This window comes from Indicator indicator, chromosome 1 (assembly GCF_027791375.1).
Source record: "Indicator indicator isolate 239-I01 chromosome 1, UM_Iind_1.1, whole genome shotgun sequence".
In the NCBI taxonomy this organism is placed as follows: Eukaryota; Metazoa; Chordata; class Aves; order Piciformes; family Indicatoridae; genus Indicator; species Indicator indicator.
In genome coordinates, this window is record NC_072010.1 from 70,095,248 (window position 1) to 70,119,275 (window position 24,028).

At 41.5% G+C, this 24,028-nt stretch overlaps 1 protein-coding gene across 1 annotated transcript in view; it reads left to right on the forward strand.

Moving 5' to 3' along the window:
• The window catches only part of TBC1D8 (TBC1 domain family member 8), a 52,956-nt gene extending 29,761 nt beyond the window's left edge, over positions 1–23,195 (forward strand). Inside the window, exons 6-20 of the mRNA XM_054400178.1 lie at positions 5,671–5,878; positions 7,028–7,222; positions 8,490–8,672; positions 9,054–9,204; positions 10,271–10,485; positions 11,303–11,420; positions 15,661–15,946; positions 16,451–16,580; positions 16,881–16,979; positions 17,539–17,607; positions 18,922–19,162; positions 20,411–20,476; positions 21,091–21,180; positions 21,343–21,443; positions 22,704–23,195. Of these exons, the coding sequence (XP_054256153.1) occupies positions 5,671–5,878; positions 7,028–7,222; positions 8,490–8,672; positions 9,054–9,204; positions 10,271–10,485; positions 11,303–11,420; positions 15,661–15,946; positions 16,451–16,580; positions 16,881–16,979; positions 17,539–17,607; positions 18,922–19,162; positions 20,411–20,476; positions 21,091–21,180; positions 21,343–21,443; positions 22,704–23,162 (2,611 nt within the window). The 3' untranslated portion in view covers positions 23,163–23,195. The remainder of the gene's footprint in view (positions 1–5,670; positions 5,879–7,027; positions 7,223–8,489; positions 8,673–9,053; positions 9,205–10,270; positions 10,486–11,302; positions 11,421–15,660; positions 15,947–16,450; positions 16,581–16,880; positions 16,980–17,538; positions 17,608–18,921; positions 19,163–20,410; positions 20,477–21,090; positions 21,181–21,342; positions 21,444–22,703) is intronic.
• The last annotated feature ends 833 nt before the right edge of the window (positions 23,196–24,028 follow it).

Genomic DNA, 24,028 nt, shown 5'->3' on the forward strand with positions numbered 1-24,028 from the left:
ATGTCTGTTAGCAAACAAGCAACAGAAACCATCCCACGTATTTACTGAAACAAGTTTTCTCCGAAACTTTGAGGGGTGCGGAGGGGAAGAAGGGATAAAAATATATTTACTGGAGAGTTCCTGGCAACATCTTCTCTAACCTGTGCTGGAAATTGAGATGGTAGAAAGGAAAGCATGGAAACATGGAAGATGCCAAAATCCTATTTCCTCTGCACCAGTTAGGGTAGTGGTTGGATAAGGTGCTGTTTCTGGTGCCCTTTGTCACAATTCAACAACTACTTTGATGTAAAGTGATTAAGCAAGACCTGTAGTTTGAATAGTGGATAAACTGGTTTTTGATGCTAACATGTTTGGGGGGGGTGTTGAAATTTTTGGTGTGTAAAGTTTTTGTTGCTGCTTTTTTTTCCTGAAGCTGTTGTAGTAGTACAAGAGTAACTATTTTCCTCTCCACATTTTCCCCCTAATAAATGTTTGTGTAAAATCTTGTGCATGGTTTGTAAGCAAATGGTAGTCTTTCAAAATGAGAGCAATAATCCACATACCATAGTTATTCCAGTTTTGTCAAATTAATGAAGTAGGTATCGACTGCATTTATTTGTCAGACTTTCTTTTGCAAGAGCCTTATTTAAAAATCTTTATTTTTAAAAAGTGCCTTTTTAATGCCATCATGGTCTGTATATTCTACATTCTGAAACCAGAAACAGTTGCTGCCTTGCCTGATGCTTTTGGGGTCGTCTTGTGAGCAGTGGAGTAATTGGAGTCAGAGAGGCTGTGGGATTAGGCTTACAGTCTATGGCACAAGTTACACCACGGTCAGAGTCAAACAACTTAATTTGCAAGTTTCTGTGCTGCTTAATGAGAGGGTAAAGCTCAGAACAATGATTACAAAGGGAAAGGCAAAGTAGAGCTGAGATGTTTTATAACTACAGATGCCATTTCTTTCAGATATATTTATGTGCCATACAATTTTACTGGAACATATGGTAACTACATTTTCTTTTTTAATAGAAAGTTTGCTAAAGTTGCATAGGTTTTCTGTACATATTTCCATCTCTTTCAGGATGCAGGAGTATCCATTGCTTTCTTCAAATGCAGCAAGTAAATTGGCCAGAGCAGAAAACACAATTCAAAAGCTTTAGTGCGGATGTCAGTAAGGTTTCAAAAGTATGATACATTTCTCCAGGGCTCTAACCACCTCTGTTTCTTTTCTTCATATCCAACTGTGACATGGCAGCAAGGATGGCTTTGTGTTATATGAAGGCAAAGAAGTTTTTTAACACTGATGTAAGCTGAAGGGAAGCTGTTTGAAGTACCTTGAATCGTAAATGTCACTTCAGTTTGCATTAATTCCTTCAGAGAGGGAATCCAAGGATGCTGTAAACCTTGAGCATAAGGAGGATGTGAGTAGAAAGAACATCCGTTTATTTTATCTGCCCAGCAAAAGGCATGGCTTGGATTATCTCTGTGTGTTACTCATGAGAGATGATCACCTGCTCTGTTTTAAAGCATTTCCATAATGGAAATAGCAGGATCCATACTGGTACTTCAACATTTTACCATTTGAAAAGTCTTTCTAAAGCCTAACTTGAAACTTCCATGCTGCTTTTTGGGTCTGGTACTTCTTGCCCTATGCAGTACCATTGAAGAGATCAAATGTTTTAGCTTTCTTTAGAGCAACCATTTGTGTATTTAGATGTTGGTGTGCGTCTCCTTTCTCTTTTTTTCTTTACACCACACTGCCCTAGTTCAGCCATTTTGTTTTTCTTAATCAGTTCTCATATTAGCCCTTCTGGTTGCTCTTCTCTGGATGCTTGTCACTATGCCATGTGGCTGCAGGCGTGGGGTGGTGGCAAACAGGACTACCTGTAACACCTTGCTGATCAGGGCATGAGCAGTGTGACTGTGCAGCAACTCTGGGACTGCCATGCTGCATCTTTGTGACTGTGCACTTCTGCAGCCTGGTGCGGTGCTTCTCTTCCTCCTCTGAGCATGAGGCTGTTGGCTCATGTTCAACTTGTGATCCCTAGGTCTATTCTTTTTACTGAGTAAATGGCTGCTGGTGGAGGTGATCTCCATGCAGCATATGTGCAGCTCATGATGTACAGCTGAAAATATTTGTAATACTGTTTTTTTTCCACACCATGCCTTAAGTTTATGAATGTCATTCTGAATCTGATCCTGTTCTTCTGCTCATCCTTCTACCAGCTTCACATCATGTGCAGCTTTAATAACAACAATCTGTTGATCCATCATACAGATTGCTGATGAAGTTGTTGAACAGAAGCTAGTCCAGGATAGATCATCTTGATACAGACTTCCAGTTTACCTGGGAGCTTCTGAGGGGTGCTTTTTAGTGTATTCTTTTTCAACTGGCTTGGTACACCAGTTTTTCTCTTCAGTTTCATTAGTTCTATGTGAGGAAATATCAAGACTTCCATAAATTCTGGCTAAAATATCCATTGCATTTCTTTCCTCTACAAGTCCAGTATTCCTGCTACGTAAAGGAATGATGTTCAGTTTACATGTGTCCTGACAAGTCCGTGTTGGCTCTTCTCAGATAGCTTCTCCTGGCTTGCTTATGAGAAACTTTTCTTGCCAAATGATTGTAGCTGCTCTTCCAATAAACAGAACATGGATATGTTATTTCCAAAATCTGTAACTTTCTGGAGACTGAAAAGCAAAAGGAGTCTGGTAGTTGGTCTCTGCAAACAAGAGGTCAACCAGTGTGTTTAGGTTTTAGGTAAGCAGCAAATGACTCAGCAGAGCTAAAATCTTGCCAAGCTGACTTCTATTAAATTTAAAGCAGAGAAAAACACATTTGACAGTGAGAATGTAATTTTGAGTGTCCTGATACTTTTAGGCATTTTGTTAGTCTTGTGTGTTATTTCCTTTAATTTAAAACTCTTGGAAGGTAACACAGGGGTCACACAGAAGGAGTTACCACAGTTCAGACTTGCCGTTCACTTTGAAGTGCTGGAGTTGGAGGCAATCCAGGATCCTGTACTGTGCAAGTTGGGAACTGTGTGTGGAAAGAATTGCTGAGTTTTCTGAAAAGGAGGGAGCAAGGCAATTGCATTTTCTAGCCTTTTATTCTCTTGATGCGTGTGGAAACACTTGGTAAACATTGTTTTTACATAATGATACCATTCCTTTTTTTTTCTTAGCTACAGCTCAGTATACTGCATTTTCTTAATAAAACAAATCAACATGGGAATTCTTAAGCTAGACAATAAAATTTCAAACAGATTGGGCAGGTAGAAAGTTTGTGGTTCTGTTCAGCTTTGGAGGCATTGCAAAATTCAGAATGGAAGCTGTGGGACCTGATGACATGGCCCAGCTGCTGAATCTTTGCCTGTATCATGTTTAAACAATTGCCTGTCTTGTTTTAGAAGCTAATTTAATTTGTGGTTGTTTTTGAGTTACAGGGTTTGGGTTTCTTTTTTAACCAGCTCTAATTTTGTTTGGCTCTATTTATGAAGGGAAGCAATTGCTTTAAGCCCTAGAATTTGCCTGCCTAACAGGAAATATTTCCACCATGTGCCACTTTCTAACAAAGCTTCATGTTTGAGCTCACGGTGGTAGGTGCTGACAGCGTTTTCATCCCTCTGCTATTTTTCTTTCCAGGATCCCTCCCACCAGCAGGCTGGTCCCTATTTTGGCACTTGTCTCTGGGGCAGCCCTGGCTGCAGGGTGGTCTCTGCAGTGGCCCTGTGCGACCCTGTGTCATGAGTCACCAGGGGACAGGCAGTTCCAGGGATGTTTGGGTTGGCAGCCTTCCCCCTGTATGGTGTGAGGAGGCTGGATGCAGTGCTTGCTGAATTTACTTAGTTTCACTTACGGGAAATGTCATTCTTCAGCTTAAAGACTTGTCCCTTCTTGTCTGAAAGGCCCCACACCTGGAACCTGCAGACTCGAGAGACGCAGGAAAGTCCTGAAAACTCAGAACTGCAGATTTTGGAGAATTAGAAACAGTCAACTCTTAAATCAAAGACAATCATATAAAGGTATAGTGATTTTAACAGAGAGTAGATCCAGGGAGGGTCATACCTTCTCAGCACAATAGCAGGAGAGCACAGCTCTACCCAGACCTGACTGCAGATGCTATCAGTAGCATTCATCTGTGCTGTGCAGAAATGGAAAATATTTTAGTGGTGAGTTAACTAGGAGGCATATCCTGATCCAGCTTTGTCACAATAGCAGATTGCTGTGGGCACTTATCAGAGCTGCTCTCGCTGTGGAATTTTAACTTAGGAGCAACCTTTTTGTCTTCCTTCACAAAGAGGGTTTCTCTTTGTTCTCTGTGAAAAACAGGAGACTATTTGTCTGTTTTCCTTGGATAATATTATTAAGGAAGATAATGCTTTAGAAGGAAACAGCAGCCGAATGCTGGTAGAGCACATTCTGTCTTTTCTGTTGGTCTCAGATACAGATCTTCCCTTCTCAGGTCTCAGTTTGTTACGGATTGTATCCATCCTTGTTTCACATGGCTTTATTTTTTTCTGTGGATTAAACTGACATAAAAAGACACAAACAACTGATTCACATATTGAAGCAGAGGCTTCATCTATCTCTATTTTTAAACACCAGGGCTGGGATGGGGGGAAGGTGTCTGCAGAAGAGGAGGGTGAAGGAAGGAGGAGAGAAAGGATTTACAGCACCAAGGTACCGCTCCCTATAATGCTTCAGCCCACGCTTTAAATTCTTTCAATGGAACAAAGCTGGCTTTTTTTCCCCCCCCTAAGGTGAATCATGTTTGGAAAAATTTACTTGTAGTATAATAAAAATTTAAGCCCTAATGTTTCTGGAGCTGCTGTTGGTGAGCTAATAGCCATGGCCTGTTTCTAATCTAATTGCATAGTTCTCTAAATTACTGTAGACTTCTTAATTAAAAAAAAAAAAAAGAAAAAAAATTCCCAAAGCCAACTCTGTATAACCATAGCTCAGAAATGAAAGCTTTGTTTATTTAAACCTTTTCTCTGCACATAAATGTCAATGGATGACGTGAAGGAAGTCGATTCCAAACTGAATGTAGCTGATGCGGTTACTCCCAAATAAGTCTGTAAATGATTTGTAACTGTTCTGTGTTTTGCAACTGTTCTGAGGGCTCTCATAGGTTGATACCTCTTCAAGTAAAGGATGAAATGCTGTAGATGACACCATCATTAATTCCTCTATTACTGACCACTTTGGAAGTGCTCTTCAAGCAAATACATTACTTTTGGGTGCAGGTGCAAATCCCTTGGGTGATGTTAGTACTGCTGCTGGGAAGGGACATAACAAACGTAAGACTAATCTCTGTTGCTCAATTTATATTCATCAGATGAAAGATTTAGTTGTCTTCTGGGCACTGAAATCTGTAACTCTTTGAGGCTGGAAAGTCATACAGCAGCAACAGAAAATGCATGGTTGAATAATAATTAAAAAACCCAACCCAGCAAACCAGCTGATTTAAATTAGTATCCTTTCCTTTCCTAGTCACTACAAGAATTGCTTTTGACCTTACTGTTAAACAATCAGTTTATCCATCTGTTCATGTAGTTAAGATTGCTGTGTGTGGTGCCTTTATTCTGTATCCCTTGCTCTTGGTGAAGCTAACAAGAAAAGTGAGTCTCGTGCTGCATGTCCTAGCTTTTGGGGTCTTGTGATTTGCTCTTACTGTTTTCTCTTAAGGGATCTTGAAGCCAGAGCACAGAACGAATTCTTTCGGGCCTTCTTCAGATTGCCCAGGAAGGAGAAGCTGCATGAAGTTGTAGACTGTTCTCTCTGGACACCATTTAGTCGCTGTCACACAGTGGGAAGGATGTATACTTCAGACAGTTATATCTGTTTTGCCAGCAAAGAAAATGGCAGCTGCAATGTTATCATCCCACTCAGAGAGGTAGAGTTGTTTGTTTGTTTCATTTTGGGTCCTTATCTGCCTTTTTCTGCTCTAAGCATCCACTATCATTTCACTTATCTGCAAACCATCATCTGATGAAAAAGAGTAGGGTGCTTGTGTGTACCGTGCCTACAGGATTGTTGTAAAGCTTGTTGTGAGACTCATTAGGGCATGAGTTCCTAAAAATATGAGTGGTTCAACATCACCCTCAAAGTTAAGTATGGACAGGCAATGCAGGCTGGACAGAACACTGCAGAAGTAGAGTCTGCTTGGTCTGAGACTCCCAGCTCCACAAATCCCTAAGTCTGGCTTGATGCTGATGGAGAGTTCAACTTGGACCCATTCTAACAATACAAAAACACCCTTGTCTGGGATCAACACTTAAAAGTGTAGAAACTCTGTCTCCATAGACAAACTCGATCAAACCTGTGGATACTTCATAAAGCTGCAGGGCAGAGAGAAAAAGAGGGAACTGTGGATGTACTAGCAAGCTGCCAAATTTCCATGAAATCAGAGGTTTATTTAAATGGAAGGAGAGTGCCTGGGAAGGTGGTGGGAGTAGAAGAGAAGGAAGCTGTCAGCAAATGCCTGCCTGATAAGGCTGTTACGATCGCTTAATTAAAGCTATCCTTTCATCCTTGACTAATAACAGTGTAACAACCAAATGATATCCTAACTGTAGCAGCTTACCTTTCCCTGTTACAGAAATGAAACAATAACAGAACAGTGGTATATATACTTAGTCAGAAACAACAAAACAACTGTTTTCTCCATCTTCAAAAGTGTGAAAGTCAGTTTCCTCCTCTGTCCCCCAGAATCTGATCATGTTGATCCTTTTCTAAATCTTATTTTAATCCCACTCAGCTTTCTTATCTTTCCTGCCAGTCCACTCTCCAGAAGTGGGTCACAAAGTCCTTTAATTGGGGGGAGAGAGGGAGAAGGCAGCTGGGATATTTTTTGGTGCCTGCACTGAGCTTCTAAAGAGACCATGAACTTTAGGTGATAGGTCTTATCGAGGAAAGCCAATATGAATAACCGTGTTTAAAGCATGTGTGCATATGAATACTGTGTTTTGGTACATACAGAATATTTGAAGATGTTTCTGCGGATGTGGTGCATGATATGTTTTCTTTAATGTCTCTGGATAAGGTAATCAGTATAGAGAAGATGGAGGACACAAGTCTTCTCCCTAATCCCATCATCGTTAGCATAAGGAGCAAGATGGCCTTTCAGTTCATCGAGCTGAAGGACCGAGATACTTTAGTGGAGAACCTGCTCCAGAGGTTAAGAGAAGTGAACTCCAGCAACCCACTGCATTGTAACAATGTGCAAAATAGAAACCAGGTACTGAACTTCTGCTTGGTTGGTTTTTTTTGTTTGTTTGTTTGTTTGTTTTTGTTGTTTTTTTTCTTTATTATGAGCTCAATATATTTATCCATTGGTCCATTTTCCTACCTTCCTCAGGTGGTTGATCTTGGGCCAGTGCTGTCTCATGCCTTCTGTAAAGACCTGCCTGAGCACACCTGCAGCATGGTTTGGTTGTGACTGACACACCAGAGGGGAGCAATGAATATGGTGTGGTGCAGGGCTGCCCTGCATGGGCACCTCAACAATCTGAGGGAATGGGCTGAGAGAGGTTTTATGAATTTCAACAAAGGCAAATGCAAAGCCTGGCAGAGTAACCCCATGCTGGTAGGCATGCCAGTAGTGGCTGGATTCTGGCTGGCTCTAGAGCAGCCATGTGGAAAAGGCAGGGTGGTCATGGTGGACAACAGGTTGAACTTAAAAGTCGGTGTGCTCTTACGTTGGAGGGGGCCAGCAGGGGCTGTACTAGCAGGATTGTAACCAGCAGGTCAATGGATGTCATTATTCCCTTTTGTTCAGCACTTCGAGGGCTGATGACTCTACCCCACCACGCAAGAAAAGCTTTGACAAATTGGAGTAAATCTAGCAGAAGGCTACAAGATGGTCAGGGGCTAGAGAACATGCCTTATGAAGAGATGCTGAGGGAGCGGGGTTTGTTCGGTCTGTCTTCCACTAGCTAATGGGGAGTTACAGATAAAGAGGGAGCCACGCTCTTCTTAGACATGTCAGCTGAAAGACAAGTGGCAACAGTCCCAAGATGCATCAAGGGAAGAATCTGAATAGGTATAAAGATTTACCCTCAAGGACAGACCAAGAGCTGGACCAGGCTGCTCAGAGAGGCTGTGGCTTCCTTTGAGCTACTCAGCTCATCTGGACACAGCCTCCAGCAACTTGGTCTGAGTGGTTCTGCTTTGGGCAGGGGATTGAAAAAGATGATCCCTCTCCCACATGCATTGTTCACTGTTTTTTTTTTAAATCCTAACTAAAATAGAAGACTGTTTGGTAGCTTCTCATCAAGAACACGTAGAATTTACCAGCAACTTCTATTTTAAAGTAACAATCATTTTCTTGACGTACAAATGAATGATAATTTGTATGAAGTCTTGAATAAGTCCTTTCCTACTGAAAGGTATGAAAGGTTTTGGTGCAAAAGGCAAAGGCTAACTCAGCTCCATGTCTCGAAGACAGCTGAGGATGTAGTTCTTAGTCTCTTATCAGTCATTACCACCTTGATTCTGTATTGCAGAACAGTCCTGCCTTTGGATCCACATGCATGCTCAGGGACAGTGAGCCTCCATGTCTGGGAACAGAGGCTTCACAAGGCAAGGAGAGAAGCGAATGTGGAAAGGAGAGCAGTTACTTGCTCAATGCAGAAGCGCTAAGGTCAGACTTTCATCAGCCAGGAGTGGCAGGCCTTGATTTTGGAAAGGTATGTAACACTTCGGGGAAGCTGTAGGAACTTAGGTTTTGTTTTGTTTTTCTTGTTTTTAAAAAAGCTGAGCTGACATCAAACAGATATTTTCAATAAAATGAACTTTGCGTTGGCTGGAGAAATGAGATATGGGGTAATGACTTCTCTTTTCTTGGAGTGTTTTTTTCTCCCTCTCCCCCATTTCTTTCTGGTGAATATTTATAATTTTTCTCCCTGAGGGGTAGCTGCATGTGCAAAATGGAGAAAGATGTAGTCCTTAAAGCAGTCTTCCCATTTTCATTGGCAAAGGAAGTACCTTGTGGACTGTAAAATGTTTCTGTTTACCAGTTCTCACACACACATGATTTGTTCTTTTAAAATACATCCCCTTGTTCCCAGTCCAGGGAGCAAATCAAAGAGAGCCTGTGGAATGACCATTTTGTAGAATACGGCAGAACTGTCTGCATGTTTCGCACAGAGAAGATCAGAAAACTTGTTGCTATGGGAATCCCTGAATCCTTAAGAGGCAAACTCTGGCTGCTCTTCTCAGGTGGGCATGCTTAGAAATGTTGAATGTAGGCATCATCTGATTCTGAACATGGCAAAATATTTAGGCAAGAAATCTCACAAGGGCAATTAAATGTTGTTTACCCAGAGCTTATGATACTGCTCACAGAAGAGAGATGATCTGAACTTAACTAATAAGTGCAAGGAAGTACCTAGGTAGATGGGTAAAAATTTTATCTCAGGATGTGACAGAGCATGATGTGCAGAAGAATTGAAATAACATTTTCTTCATCTGTGTAATTTAAAATTAACGTCATGTTTTCATGAAATAATGTTCATCTTCAAGCAACAATTAGATTGTAGCATAGATATTGATTTAACCCTAGACAAATCAAATCGTTGCAAAATAAAATTATTGCAAAATGATGACATCTTACAGTCAGCTTGTCCTGTTCCTGCTTCTTGTTGAATGTTGGCAAGGGTAATAGAAACTGGAGATAGGAAAAAACCCCCACAACTAATTTCGTCCACAGATCTGGCAGACCCAGAATGTGCCTAAAATATGGTCTCAAGTTTAGTCCTTAATCTGGTACATGACACGTTCAAACGTTTGTAAAATGCCTTCCTTCATGTGCAGTTATACCTCCTTGGATGGTGAACAGCTCTGAGTACGTTTCTCCCAGTAACAGTTTCTGCTGAGGAAGTGTTCTGTTCAATGTCACTATTAAGGTGTTTTGAATGATGTTGCGTCATAGAAGCTGATATTTGCCCCCTCCCTGGAGGTGTTCAAGGCCAGGCTGAATGAAGCCTTGAGCAACCTGATCTAGTGGGAGGTGCTCCTGCCTATGGCAGGGGGCTTGGAACTAGATAATTTATGAGGTCCCTTCCAATCCAAACCATTCTATGACTCTATGATAATTATTTTGTCTTCAAGATGTGTTCTGCTAAGACTTTATTTCTTTCAGGTCTGGAATTTTCACTAAATTCATGGACCTTGGGGAAAACCATCTTGCTTACATCCTTTTGAGCATCGATTCCTACAACACTAAGTTTAGCATCATCCTAATCCACTTGGTGTCTTCCTCTTTCTCTCTTCCTGTTGCTTTCAGATGCCGTGACGGATCTTGCCTCGCATCCTGGTTACTACATACATTTGGTGGAGGCGTCTATGGGCAAGTGCTGTATGGCAACAGAGGAGATCGAGCGTGACCTCCACCGCTCGCTTCCCGAGCACCCTGCCTTCCAGAGCGAGACCGGCATAGCTGCCCTCAGAAGGGTGCTCACGGCCTACGCACACAGGAACCCCAAAATAGGATACTGCCAGGTGAGAACCTCCCAGTGGGATAACAGTTGCTGCTTTCTTCCCTCTTTCCACTCTCTCGGTTTTATTGTTCTCTTGGGAATATTCTTAATGGTAGTTATGATAAATAATGTCTTTTAGTTATGGAAAGTACATGGGTTTATTAAATGGCATTTACTCTGGGAAACAAGTGGCTTAACAAAAAGCTCTGGTTTAATAAAAATATTCCGTCATAGTTTTTCAAACTTCATTTAGAGTCGGGGTGGAAGTGTTTTGGATGCTTCTGTTTGCTCCAAGGTACATTTCTTGTACTATACTGGGAGACAATGCAGAGTATACTGGCCTGCAGAGATGAGATTCACGTAGAGCACTGGTTTAATGCACTAAAGTTCTGCCCCTTTCTTCCAAAACTGATGACAAATTGTCAAAGTACTTCATGCAGCTGCCTAGCTAAAATAGTGACTTTACCTTCTGTGCATCTCTCTGAATTCTGATTAACGTCAGACCAGACCCAACACAGGAAGGTAGGGAAAGCAGCCCCAAAACATCTTGCATTGTGAGTTACCTACTTTGTATCAGGAAAGATCCAGTACTGTGCTTTTCTCAGTTGTTTCCTATTTCTCTTATGAAAAGCAATATACATGAGCTTCAGAAGTTTGTTATGCCTTTGGGCTATTGTGTATTCACTGTCCCCTTTCTCTTGCTGTTTGTTCTTTTTTTTGGCAGTTGTTTATTTCATGTTAGGCTACTTTTGTTTGTTTAAAAATAGCCACAATTCAGCTTTTGTCAGTAGGATTTGCTGCCACTAATAAATCTCATTTTCTTCTTTGCCTTTTGTAAGTCTATGAACATTTTGACCTCCGTGTTGCTGTTGTATGCCAAAGAGGAAGAAGCCTTTTGGCTGCTGGTTGCTGTGTGTGAGCGAATGCTGCCAGATTACTTCAACCACCGAGTGATAGGTGAGCTTCTGTTTCTCTTCTTGCTAACTGGGAAGGGGCAGCCGGATGGCACTGGGGTGAATAAAATGCTCAGGGTCTTCAGAAGTCCAGACCCCATGGGTGAGGTGGTCCATTGATTTGTGCAGTGTGCAGGGACAGCAGTGGTGGCTGCTCAGAGTTCACCTAGGGGTGGTTTTGGTTTGAAGAGTTTGAACTGCAAGAACCATAAATGCTCAACTTTACAGTGTGTCTTCTTTTTTCTATTGGTCAGAAGGCGGTGGCACTTTTGCCTGTTAGGTAAAAACAGAAGAGCTTGTGTGTTGTGATTAGGAGCATTCAGTCTTAGAGACTTGAGCTGTTTAAGATGAACCCAGGAAAGATCTGCTAGGGTAGCTAATTTCTGATCTGACGTGTCTGCATTGCCTGGCTGCTGGAGTAATACAGACTTGCACATAAAGTGGCCCTTTGTAATGAGGGCTGATGCAAAACCTCTCAATGTGAGATGCTGCTTTAAGAAATAAGTTCTGTCCCTCTGCAGTGCGTGCCTTGTACTGCATGTGCTGTGTCTCCTTTGCAGTGCAACTGTTTTTAAGACTAGTGAAGGTGCCTTAATGCACCAAGAGAGAGATGCTGAGCAGCTTCACACAGTAATTACAGATGTACATACAAGAAAGTGGATTTGTTCTTTTCAGTCACTTTACTTCCTCATCTGACAGAATGGCATTATGGGTTTAAGAGGAAAAGAAAGTCCTCCAGAAGTACCAGAAGCCTGGTTGAAGAGAAGGCTTTGGAAAGTTTTGAACTAGTGAGATTTTGGGAAAAGCCCAGGTGGAGAACCGGGCCAAGGCTGAATATCAATTTGTGTATTTTGTATTTTTGTATATATTTGTGAATAGTAATTTCCATTTACATTTCCAGTTCTCTGAGAGTGTTTTTATTTCACTCCTTTAGGGCGGGGAAAATAGCTTTCTGTCTGCGCAATCCAAGACAAACGGCTTGATAGATTTTTTTTTTTTCCCCTCCTTAATGTTAACCTTACTCTTTAGCCACAGTTTAGGAAAGGGAGAGATTATGATCACTTGTGAGGAGGTGAGGGTAAGAGGAAATCCCTGGCAGTAGCAGTGTGGGCACAGTTGTGTTGCCTGGGGACTTTGAGGAGACATCTGAGAAAATTTCCAATCATTTGCATGGAGGATGGGATGATCATACCACCCTCCTGAACTGTTATTGTCTTGTAATTCAGCTGGCAGGAAGGTAAGTTAAAGGAGAGTTTTGCTTAGGGTGTTTTGTGGTGCTTTGAACACCATTGGTATTTTCAGCTAGTGGACTGGGCACTGTAACTGTTGCACTTGTCAGCATTTTGGTTCTTGCCTCCAAACATCACTTCAAACTGCTATCTTGATGACTTCCGTATTTGTTTCTCTCCTTCCTCGATTAAAAATGAAAGACCACTTTAATCTGTCTTTGTGCATCTCTGGATATCATCGGCCTGCCTTGAGTTGCTGGGTGTTTGCTGGGTTATTGCCCCTTAAAAGTAGCATTCTCTACGCTCAAACGAACTTGAGATGTCCCACTAGGCTGGCCATATCACTGCCCTGAGCTGTACTTGATTCTGGGTTTGTATAAGGACTGTCAGTCACCATGTTGTTTGAGTGCTGATAGTCTTGGTTGACTGTCTCTCAGTTTTCTGCCATCTGAACCCAAAGGAAGGAGGACCATGACTCTAAAAGAGGCACTGCCATGACTCACCACGGTGCGAGGAACCAGGGACTTCGACTCAGAAGTTCCCCTGCTCCTCTTAGTCAAATAGCAGTGATGTAATTTTGCAGCATTGTTGCTTCACTGAGCAGTTGCTTCTGAAGCTTTAATTTACCCTAGGCCTTAGTGTAAACAAATTGGTGCTACTGATCTTCTCCATCCTGTCCCTCCTCTCTGGTTTCTGTTGCTTGAGTTACTGTACTTGGCTTTGCATTTCAGATGACCTTCTTTTTTGATTTGTAACCAGCTCCTGTCTAAACTTTGCATTTTTGCTTCCTGCATAACCCTTCCAAGACCCAGTTTTTCCTCTTTGTCCACACTGCCAACACGGTTGTCCAAATTTTGATTCCTCTTTAATTTTGGTGACCTCTCTATAACTCTCTCTGACCTTGGTACCTGTCACTGTGCGTTTCCTCTTCAGTGTCAGCCAGTAATCTCTACAATCAAAACAGCTACTAATTAATGACCTTGGTTTTAACAGGCCTTCTTAGCTCCATCTTCTCTTGGGCTGTTTCTTTATGACATTCAAAATATGTTATTTAGTTATTTATTTTTTTAATAATTTTTGCTTTAAAAACTTAGGCAATTCATCCTACTGAACCTTTTTATTTTATCACATGACCATCTCCATCCTTCAGCCTTATGAGCCATGACCACTGTGTCTTTCCACAAGCCCTTTCATCATTTCATTGCTTGCAAATAGGAAAAGCCTGCAGGCAGGGCTGGCACCCATTATTTATCCTCTTCATAAACCAGGAAGCCATCTTACCCTACTTATCTGTTAAGACTGTCATCATCTTGTTATTGTAATTACTGAAACAGTGAAAACATCACTTGATTTGCTTTTTCAGTCTTGGAGATGTCATTTAGTTTGCATCTTGAGTCATATTATTTTTAAAAAAATGATACCCTGCTATTTTCCTACCTTGTTATGGTTTCATGCTGTAATGTGTCAGAGGTTCAGTTGTTCAGATTTCATGATTTCTGGGAGCTCTCTGAAAAAGTGGGCGTAAGAGTCACTTTGAATACACCTGCTTGACTTTGCTGTACAATGTCAACAATTATTTGTAATACAATCTTCTGCAAAAGATCTGGGCAGCATTTCACTCCTATTTTAAACCTCAGTCTCTCCTGTGAAGCCTCTGAGGCTAGAATGATCTTTTTATATGTGTCTCCTTATCTGTCTCTGGCTTTTGTCAAATATCCCTTAAACCAGCTCTATTGGTCTGTGTTAACTATGGCTATAAAATTGTTTGTGTTGAGCATGTTAAAAAACCCAAACCAGACACTGAATGAAAACCAGCCCTCTGTTGAGTAACCTGTTTTCTCCTCTGTTTTCTCTGCCGCTCTTATTTATGATCATCTGATGTGGAAGGCTATCTCTTCAAAGAAAGGACTATGTTTGATGTGTTTCTCAAAAGCTCTTTGCATGTCCCTGGGCACTTATTTTTTATTTGTGGTGTGTAATGGTTGTACAGCCAGCAGAAGAAGCTCTTTGTGGCTTGATGTGAAAAGTTCTAAAACAGAAAAGTCATAGCTGGGTTTTCTTTTTTTTTTAATTATGATTGGATACAAAGCCAAAATATGCTGGCTTTCTGCCACAAATTGTTGAGGTTATATTCTGCTTTTGGACAACAGAAATTTTGAGTGCTGAGGGTATGTATGTCTCAGAATTTCATAGCAGTTAAAGCCATCTCCTAATATCAGCACAATATAGAGTGTGAGAAAGAAATGAAATAGCTCAAAAGACAAAATAATTGAAAAGCTGACTGACGTGGCAGATCTGCTTTACAGACAAAGGCCACTTCAACAGCATTGATTCTACAACAGTTGCTTACAAAGCAGGACTGAGCTAGTAGCTGAAACAGAGCCCAGATCTGTTCCTTTTGAAAAGACCGGTTGGGACAGGTAGGAAAGCTTATAGCCAGGCATTGCAGAAATCTTTTGTTCTTAAAATACATATCTATATGTATGTACATGTATTTATACGTGCACGTTTATGTGTAAATGTGTATTTTTCTTCCTGTTTAGTGTCTGTAGCCATATCTGTATTTTCATGTTAAATTTTCTTACACAGAACGAAAGCTCTACTACCTGCTTGCTTGAGTGCATATGCCGGGGAGGAATGTGCCCTGCCTGCTTTTCACTGCATAAGCCCCAAGTCAAACAGTAAAATGCTTTAAGATTGCTTTTCCTTGCACTTTATGATGTGCTCTTTTAGCTGAAAACAACAGCTCCTGCTGTTACTATTTCATTGCAATTTAAAGGTCCTCAGCAGAATCAAACCAATTTTTTTGCCGCAAGTTGTTCAGTCTGGATTACGGTCATGTGGGCTGGGGCTGAGACCACAGCAGGAGGATAATGGGATTTTTCCTTGTAGATGAGTGTGTATTTTTTCAGTTTAAAATTGTAGAAAGTCTTGCAGTTGATAGCGATTATTAGCTTTAAATAATATCTTTCCTATGTCAGTCCTGGCTAATACTGTTTCTTTATGAATTGCCAGGTGCTCAGGTAGACCAGTCGGTGTTCGAAGAGCTTATAAAAGAACAACTTCCAGAGCTGGCTGAACATATGAAGGATCTGACCACCTTAGCTTCCATCTCTCTTTCGTGGTTCCTTACCCTTTTCCTTAGCATCATGCCCTTGGAAAGTGCTGTGAATGTTGTGGACTGCTTCTTCTACGATGGGATCAAAGCCATTTTCCAACTGGGCTTGGCCATACTGGAAGCCAACGCTGTGGATCTGTGTAACAGCAAGGATGATGGACAGGCCCTGATGATTCTGAGCAGGTATGGCCACGCAGGAATGTTCCTTCCATTGCAGAGTCTTCTGCCATAAAAGAAAGACATTTGGGTGCTGTTGTGATGATGACAGCGCTCTGCAGACACTGGCAGGATCCTCCACCTTGCTGCTGCTTTTGCAGTGTCTACTTTAAACAATGGGGTTTGTACACTGGACAAGTAGATGTCCTGTGAAATTTCCTGGCAGCGCCGAGCCCTGCACCGACTGCGTCAGTGGGCAATATTTACTGCTGCTCTTCGTGCTTTCCCTAGACTGACGGGCTTCCTGTTACAGACTTCAAGGAGACACAAGTTTTCTTCCTTGGGCAGTATTTAGTTATTTGGCTGGTTTGTTGCTCCTCAGATGAGTAACCACTGAAGGCATTTTTGAAAAGCCCAGCAGCCCAAACCCCAGTTTCTTTCTAAGTCTGAGCCATAAGACTTGTTTGCTTATCTATATTGAGAAGAGCACAGTGCAAAGTAATCTGTGTTGCTTACATTTATTCCCTTCAGGTTTTTAGAACATGTCAAAAATGAGGAAAGCCCTCTGCCACCTATTGGTAATCACCATGCCTTCTTCAGCGACGACCAAGAAGCCTCTCCAGTGACTGAAATAGCTAACCTGATTCATGACTCCTATGAGGTAAATACTGCTCCATGTCTACTGGTCATTGCAGTTAGAATTTTTTAATACAGGAAAAAGTTAAATTCAGCAGGCATGTTTTGAAAGTTAATACACATCCTTCCAGATTCCCTTGACTAAGCACTCAAATGCACGAGATGAGGTGCAGTATAAATATCGACACTGACAGATCAGTTAAAGACTGGGTATGCTTTTTCTTCAAGGACTCACAATACTGTCGCAGTTGTATTTCCAGTAAATGAGAAATAAAAATATCATAAAATTCTACAGAAACAATAAATTCCTGTCCCTCCTTTGTAGAAATTTGGAGACCACTCTGTGGAACAGATAGAGCACATGCGCTACAAGCACCGAATCCGTGTCCTGCAGAGCCATGAAGACACAACCAAGCAAAACGTGGTGAGTATAGGGTAATGCTTCAACTGAGGCAGCCGAACATCTCCTCTCTGGAGGCAGATGGCTTTCGTTTTGTAGATGGCACCACCAGATCTTGAAACAAGGGAGGGTCATTATACTGACTCTGGTAAAAGCTCTCACTTGGGGTGTTGATGGGTTTGTTTTTTCTTTTGTGGCCACGGGCATTGTTTTCTAGGGTGGCTTTCATGTTAAGAACAACTGCAGGACTGTACAGCCCAGCACCTTGTCTCTGACCGCGGCCCTAGGCGGTCCTCCTCCGTAAGAGGAGAGCATGCTTGATGTGAAGCTTCCCTGGCCTCCTGTGACCTGTAGCTTAGGGACTTCCTGTCTTTGTTTCTAAAAGCCCTTGGGGATCTCTCTTTTCACAGATCTGACCAGCTGGTGAACCTAAAGAAGCAGGGAAAATTGCAAAGATTTTTCAATACTGCTCTTTTCAGCCCTGCTACATGAATAACAGTCCCTGCCAGGCTCAAGTGTCTGCCTGTGTCAGTGAGAACAGGAGAAAAGACAGATGCTAACATGTTTTTTCTTTATTTTTAAGCTCCGAGTTGTTATCCCAGATGTTTCAATTCTTCCAGAAGATTTAGAAGAATTGTATGACTTGTTCAAGGTTGGTCTCCCTGACGCATAGGGGATGCACTCATATGAGGCTTCTGGGAATAACTTCCAGCTGTCACTTTGCAGAGCTGCCTCATGTCCTCTGCCTGGGCGGTACTGTTTGGGTGGGATGTTGTCATTTCATCCCTTCTGTGCTTGCCCACTTCTTAAAGAGGAATTGTAATGTACTAGTCTTTCAAAGCACAATTGCTTCAGAGTTTCATTTCTATCTTGCTACTTGGAAATGGTCCACGAGAAATTAGGTTCTGGTAACTTCCACAAGCAGAATAAATTACACTGTACATAGCTCTGCTCACTGGGAGCTCTGCAGTACTTTGAAGTCCTGATCTCCTAATGCTCTTTAAAGGAAAACTCTTTTCCACAGGGGGAGAAATCCCCACAAACCTGTGTTCTTCCTATTTGTTCTCAATTTTCTAATAGTTTTAATTTTTATCTTTAGAACTAAAAGCAGTTTCCACTTCGATTCCTTTCTGTCAAGCTGATGTTTGAGTAAGATATTATAAGTTATTTGGAGACAGAGACATCTGACCTTACATAACTATACTTGATTTAGAGGCCCAAGCATGTAATTATAGCTCTTAATGGGCCATTTCTCTTGTGTATCGTTCATTCATAGCAATAAATATTAGGTACTGAGAATATGACTGTGGTGTGTTCTTAGTGTTACGTGGCTAAGAGCAGCTGTATCCTCCCTCCATTAGTGGCTGTAAGACAATGCTGCTCTGCAGTGCTTCCCTCCCACTCTTTGCTGCTCTGTCTTTGAGCTTTGACTGGCTTGCACTCCTCCTCTTTCCTCATTTTAACTTCTTGGTGGTGGTTCCTTTCTCATTAGATCTCTCGCTCCTCTGGAACAGCTCATTTTGTTAGGACTCTGTGTTTTGGATCAGCTTGTCCCTATGGGAAGCCTAGCAGGCACAGTATCCAAAAGGAGAAATCTGAGAGAGAATAAATAAGCAGGTCAAGCCTGTGTAAAACTTCCCATGGATTTTCTCAGACTCTCTGGACCTTTGGCTGGTTAGAGCCATCCTGGGCCAGATGTGGCTAACAGAGTTTCAGTAGCTTGCAATTGATTTCTTCCAAGAATCTGCCCAGTCTCCCTTCAGATTTATTAATTATCCTTTGGAAATCATGACAGCACTTGGCTGCTCTAACTTGAAGGTTCATACTTTGCTTTTTCTCACAGGGATGGCCTTGGTATGGTAACACCTCATGCAAAGAGAATTGTGAGCATTTCCAAGCATATTTTGAGGTGGATGCCTTTTTCTGCTGGTGGTGCTCACTCTCTCCCACCTCTGATTTCTCCTAGAGGGAGCATTTAATAAGGTGTTACTGGGAAATGACAAGCCCAGTCGTCGAGCGCCACGACCCCAGCAGGCCGTACGCTGAGCAGTACCGCATCGACGCCCAGCAGTTCGCTAACCTCTACAGGCTGGTCTCGCCGTGGACCTGCGGGGAGCACACCGACGTCCTTGCCCAAAGGACCTTCCGGCTCCTGGATGACAACATGGACCGGCTGATTGAATTCAAGGGGCTGGCCACCTGCTTAGGTATCAGCTCCCCTGCGGGGCGGAAGGTGGGCAGAGCCAGTGGGTGGCACGTCACTGAGACAGGGGTGTTCAAATGCCGTGCAACTGTCAGGGCAGTACGTGGGCAGATGGTTTTCTTGGGCTTGTAATGAGCCTAAACCAGTGGCCTCTGCTAATTTTTTTTGTGTTCCAGTCACTTAAAGTTGCTAAGGTTTAAAAGACAGCCTAAGGACATGGTTGTACATTATATTAAAATATTTGATTTCCTGGACAATAGTAAATTTTGTTGGAAGTATTTTATGAATTAAAATTATACTTGGATCTGCATGTAATGTTAGGAAATCCTCTCTACTGGACTGTTGCTCTCAGTTTACCTTTGAAAAGTCCAGTACACCATCTTTGTAACTGATTCTTGAAGACTTAATCTCACACAACCAACTGCTGCTTGCCTCATATGTCGACATTAAGCAGAACAAAAAAAGAAGTCAGGCCACCAGGGACTGAGAGCTGTGCTAGTGCTGGTCTTGAGGCCACCAGCTGTTCTAATGAGATGAGGCTGCCTCTCCCAAAATCTTGTCTGACAAAGAAAACACCACATCTCAAATGGTGCCTGATCTCACGTGGGAAAAAAACATTCAAAGCTTCAGTCAAAATCAGTAAATCTGTATTCTTGCCACTTAAGCTTTTTAGATTTTTTTTTAATGTGAAGCAGGGTGCCCTGTATTATACTGTTACTTGATTTTGATTGTTAGAGGGATAGAAATTCAAACTAAAAGAAAAAAAGTTCTTCACAGTATTTCAGTGCATTTGAGAGTTTAGAATCTCATTCATACTGGTCATAAATTATATTACATGTGAGGTAGTTATCTCCTTTGGGTTTGTTCTGTAGAATAAACAGTAAGATTAAGAACATGATGGCCCTAATGGTTTCTATCTTTCCCCTTTTACATTCCTGTTCATCTATGGCAGCAAATAGCCTTGCTAGATGCCCTGCCATCCTCCTTGATATTTTTAAACAATGCTGAAACTCCATAGGGTTAGGCATTCCACGTCTGTTTTACAAGAACAAAGACCACACCAGATGGCTCTCACCTGCTGTTCCTTGTTGACAGGCAAAACTTAAAATATTTTGATGTAATGCACTAGCCATATGTTTTAGTGCATTGTCAATGCAAACAATCATATTTTGTGCACAACCAGATGCCAAATTTATTTTAAACTCTGGAAGTAAATGCTCTGGTCCACTTCCTTTTTTTTTTCCTCTTACAGATGTTATGTATAATGGAGAAATGAATGAAAAGATAAAGTTACTATATAAGCTGCATATTCCACCAGGTAAGAAATCTGAAAGGGAATGAACACCTCTTTCCCCCCAAAAAAATCTCTTCGTTAAAGCTTTTGGGAAAAGGCTGCTTAATGGACAACCTGGCTTCCTTCAGCTGGGACCATATAGGATGTGCATTGGTAATTAGGTTCATCGAGCTTTAAAAACTACTCCAGTGAAAACATTTTTGGGTTACATTTCTAGATATACAACGTCAAGACTCACATCTGCTTCATTCAGAGATCTTTTGCAGCCAATTACATGCTACTTCTAGATAAAATATGAACTGAAATAAGATTTTTGGAAGGTTCATACTCTGTGTATAGTAGAAACCCCATTATCCCTTCTTGATTGATTTCTGATTACATGACAAAATTCTCTGCTAGTCTCCCTGTGCAAAGTTTTTAATTAAATGTGCCATTCCTGGCAAACTTCGGACTCTCACTGCAACTGACATCTTAATTACATTGACATAATTTTACAGTAGGATTTAAAGAAGTAGTTTAAAAACACCTTTGCCCAATTCCTTTGCTTTTTTCAAATATGCACATTTTAAAAGCATAAATAACCATTATGCACCAGTCAAGGGGTATTCGTCATGTTTACTCTATTTTTTTTTGGGTAGCTCTCACAGAAAATGAACGAGACAGCCACTCACCGTTAAAAACTCCTTTGCTGTCAACGTCAAGACCACTCGTCATTGGAAAATCAAATGGTATGTCCCAAGTGGTTCTCTAGTGTGTATGCACAGAAGATAATCAACTTCCCATGTTAACCCTACTCTGTTATATCTGCTCTCTGGGGTTTACTTTGAAATGTGTCACTTTACTCCAGTGAGTTGAAAACTAACTCTCTTTTTTGTGGCTGTTTCCAAAAGGTGATGCAGTAGATTACCAAAAGCAGTTGAAGCAGATGTTGAAGGATCTTGCCAAAGAAAAGGATAATAGAACTGAAAAAGAACTGCCAAAAATGAGCCAGGTATGTGCAAGAGAGGCTATAGTCTATTTTAAAAGAGGTGGAGAGCACTTAAAAATCAAATGACTGAATGCAACAGTTTAAGTCTTCTGATAAAGTAACTTCAGCCTGGGCTTAGATTCATCCTTTAGATATATCAAGAACTGGGCTCCTCTGATCCAGATAGATGTTTAAAAACTCTCAGCTACTTTTCTAGCATCAGACTGGCTGGTGTGAATAGAACATTTCATACTCATGCTCACCTGCAGTGTAGCAGTCTGGAAAACAGGCTCACACAGGCTCGAAAAAGTCCTCCTCACAGGCCTGAAGAATTCCTAAGAATTGCTGTTTTGTCTTCCCTGACCTCCTCTCCACCGAACAAGCAACTTCTTTTGAAAGTAAACCATCACCCAATGAGATTTGCCAAGTCTTACCTAAATGCTGACCTGAACTGAATGAAGGACAGCTGATGGTTCTCATCATCCTAACATCTCTTCTCAGTTCCAGTAGAGCTTTGTGTGTTTTTGGCACATGGAAATCTACTTGAGGGAAATGGGTCTTGTATTAATAAAACAAATGTATGAATGTGCAAAGATGGGACTACACTCACAATCTCCTCTGTACTGGTGTTGCTAAATACAGGTTTATATGGGTGGCATGTACCAAATCTCTAAATTCAGTAGGGCCACATAACCCTCATAAAAGATCACTTACCTGAACTTCCTGCAGGCCCTTCCACCCTGAACTAGTATGACTGTATGAAACTTCAGGGCTCACGGATTTCATAATAGGATATGGAAACATCTTCTAGCCTGATAATCATCTGTGATGGGTGAGCAAGGGAAGGAGAGATGGGCAGGAAAGAATTTTCTTAGTAGAATAGATGGGGGAAGATGGGAGAGAAACAAGGGAAGTTGCTTGCAGGTCTGTGGATGGCTACTTCAGTTGTAACTCATTCTCTGTTAACAGCCACTAGTAACAGCTCCTATCCCTTGCCTCATGTCTCACTTGCCCTTTGATCATCTGGGAAGTTCTGATGTCCTTCATCAAGGCCACAAAATACTTTTATGCTCTGTTAACTTTTTGATTTGTAGCACTAAGGTTTCCTAGCTTCAGTGACTGTTGAAGTGGCTTCACTAGCATTTTTTGGAAAGCAGGCAGATGTTATAAATGAGCACATAAACGTACACAACATCCTTTGCACTGCTGTGCCCTTGCCCAACTCCTACAGCTACCCAGAGTGGTGATTCAGTAGTTTTGATTTTGGTTCTTCATCCTTTACAGAGGGAGTTCATTCAGTTCTGCAAAACCTTGTACAGCATGTTTCATGAAGATCCAGAGGAGAATGATTTGTATCAAGCCATTGCCACTGTGACCACACTGTTACTTCAGATTGGAGAAGTAGGACAAAGAAGCATCAGCCTGGGGAGCGGATCAGATGAGTTCACGGAGGACTTGCAGCCCGAGGCATCTGCTTCAGACCAGGATGCTGTTTTTACTGACACTGTGAAAAGTCCTCACAAAGACTCACAGCTTTCACCTGTGACTGAAGGGGACTGGACTGTCTCTTTTGAACACATTTTAGCATCCCTCTTGACTGAACAGTCGTTAGTTAATTTCTTTGAAAAACCCATAGAACTGAGGCCAAAACTTGAGAATGCAAAGTTAAATCAGTACAGCCTCAAAACAAATGGAATGAGCTGCCAGTCACGGGGTGAACATACAAAGCTAAACACACAGTAGCAGCAAACCCATGAAAGACGAAAATGCACTGAAATGATGCCAAAGCACATACTGTAAAAGGCTTTCAGTTAGCAGTGGACTTCCGATAAACAGTTTGTTGGTTTGTGGTTTTAAGAGCTTTAAAAGCTAAAGGGTGTGTAGGTTTGTTTTGTGCCATTGATTTATTAATAATGTTGTCTTGAATGTAAAAGGAAACATCTGTCTACAGTATGAAGACACTGAAACCCTCTTCCATGCTGGGACAACAGAGGCTGGCTCCAGTAGTCCTTTTTTGGGTTGTGGGGGTTTTTTGTTTGTTTGTTTTTACACAGGGAAGACACCTCTCAGCTACTGTCTGCAGTTTGTTTGGGTTGCCTTTGTTTTGCACTAATACTGAAAACTGTTTCAATGCTGGTAATTGAAACTATTTTAATATATTTGATTGTATCCCAATTTGTATGTCTTGCTGAAATGTTAAGTGTACATGGACTCTGCTTCTGATGTTGGTCTGTGAAAACATGCACTTTTCAATAAACCCTTTTTGTACTAGACTTGCATTGGCAGCCTTTATTGATTTATGGAAGGTAAGTGCCTTTAGTCTCTTGCTTCACTGAACAAATTCCCTTAGCTAGCACGCTCACACTTAATTCACTGGTCAGAGCCCTGTATTTCAGTATAGTGCACAGACCTGCGCAGGAGAAGCCTACTGATTATGCCTAGGAGATCAGCAGGATCAAACACGGGGAGTTAGTTTATCCACAAGACAATAAATACTAGGAGGTATTGGTCCAACAGTTTTGTGGTGTTTTATGTTTGTGGTTTGTTTTTTGTTTTTTTTTTGTTAGGCCTTAAAACACCATAGTGGTGGCTCTTTATTTCCCATAGGA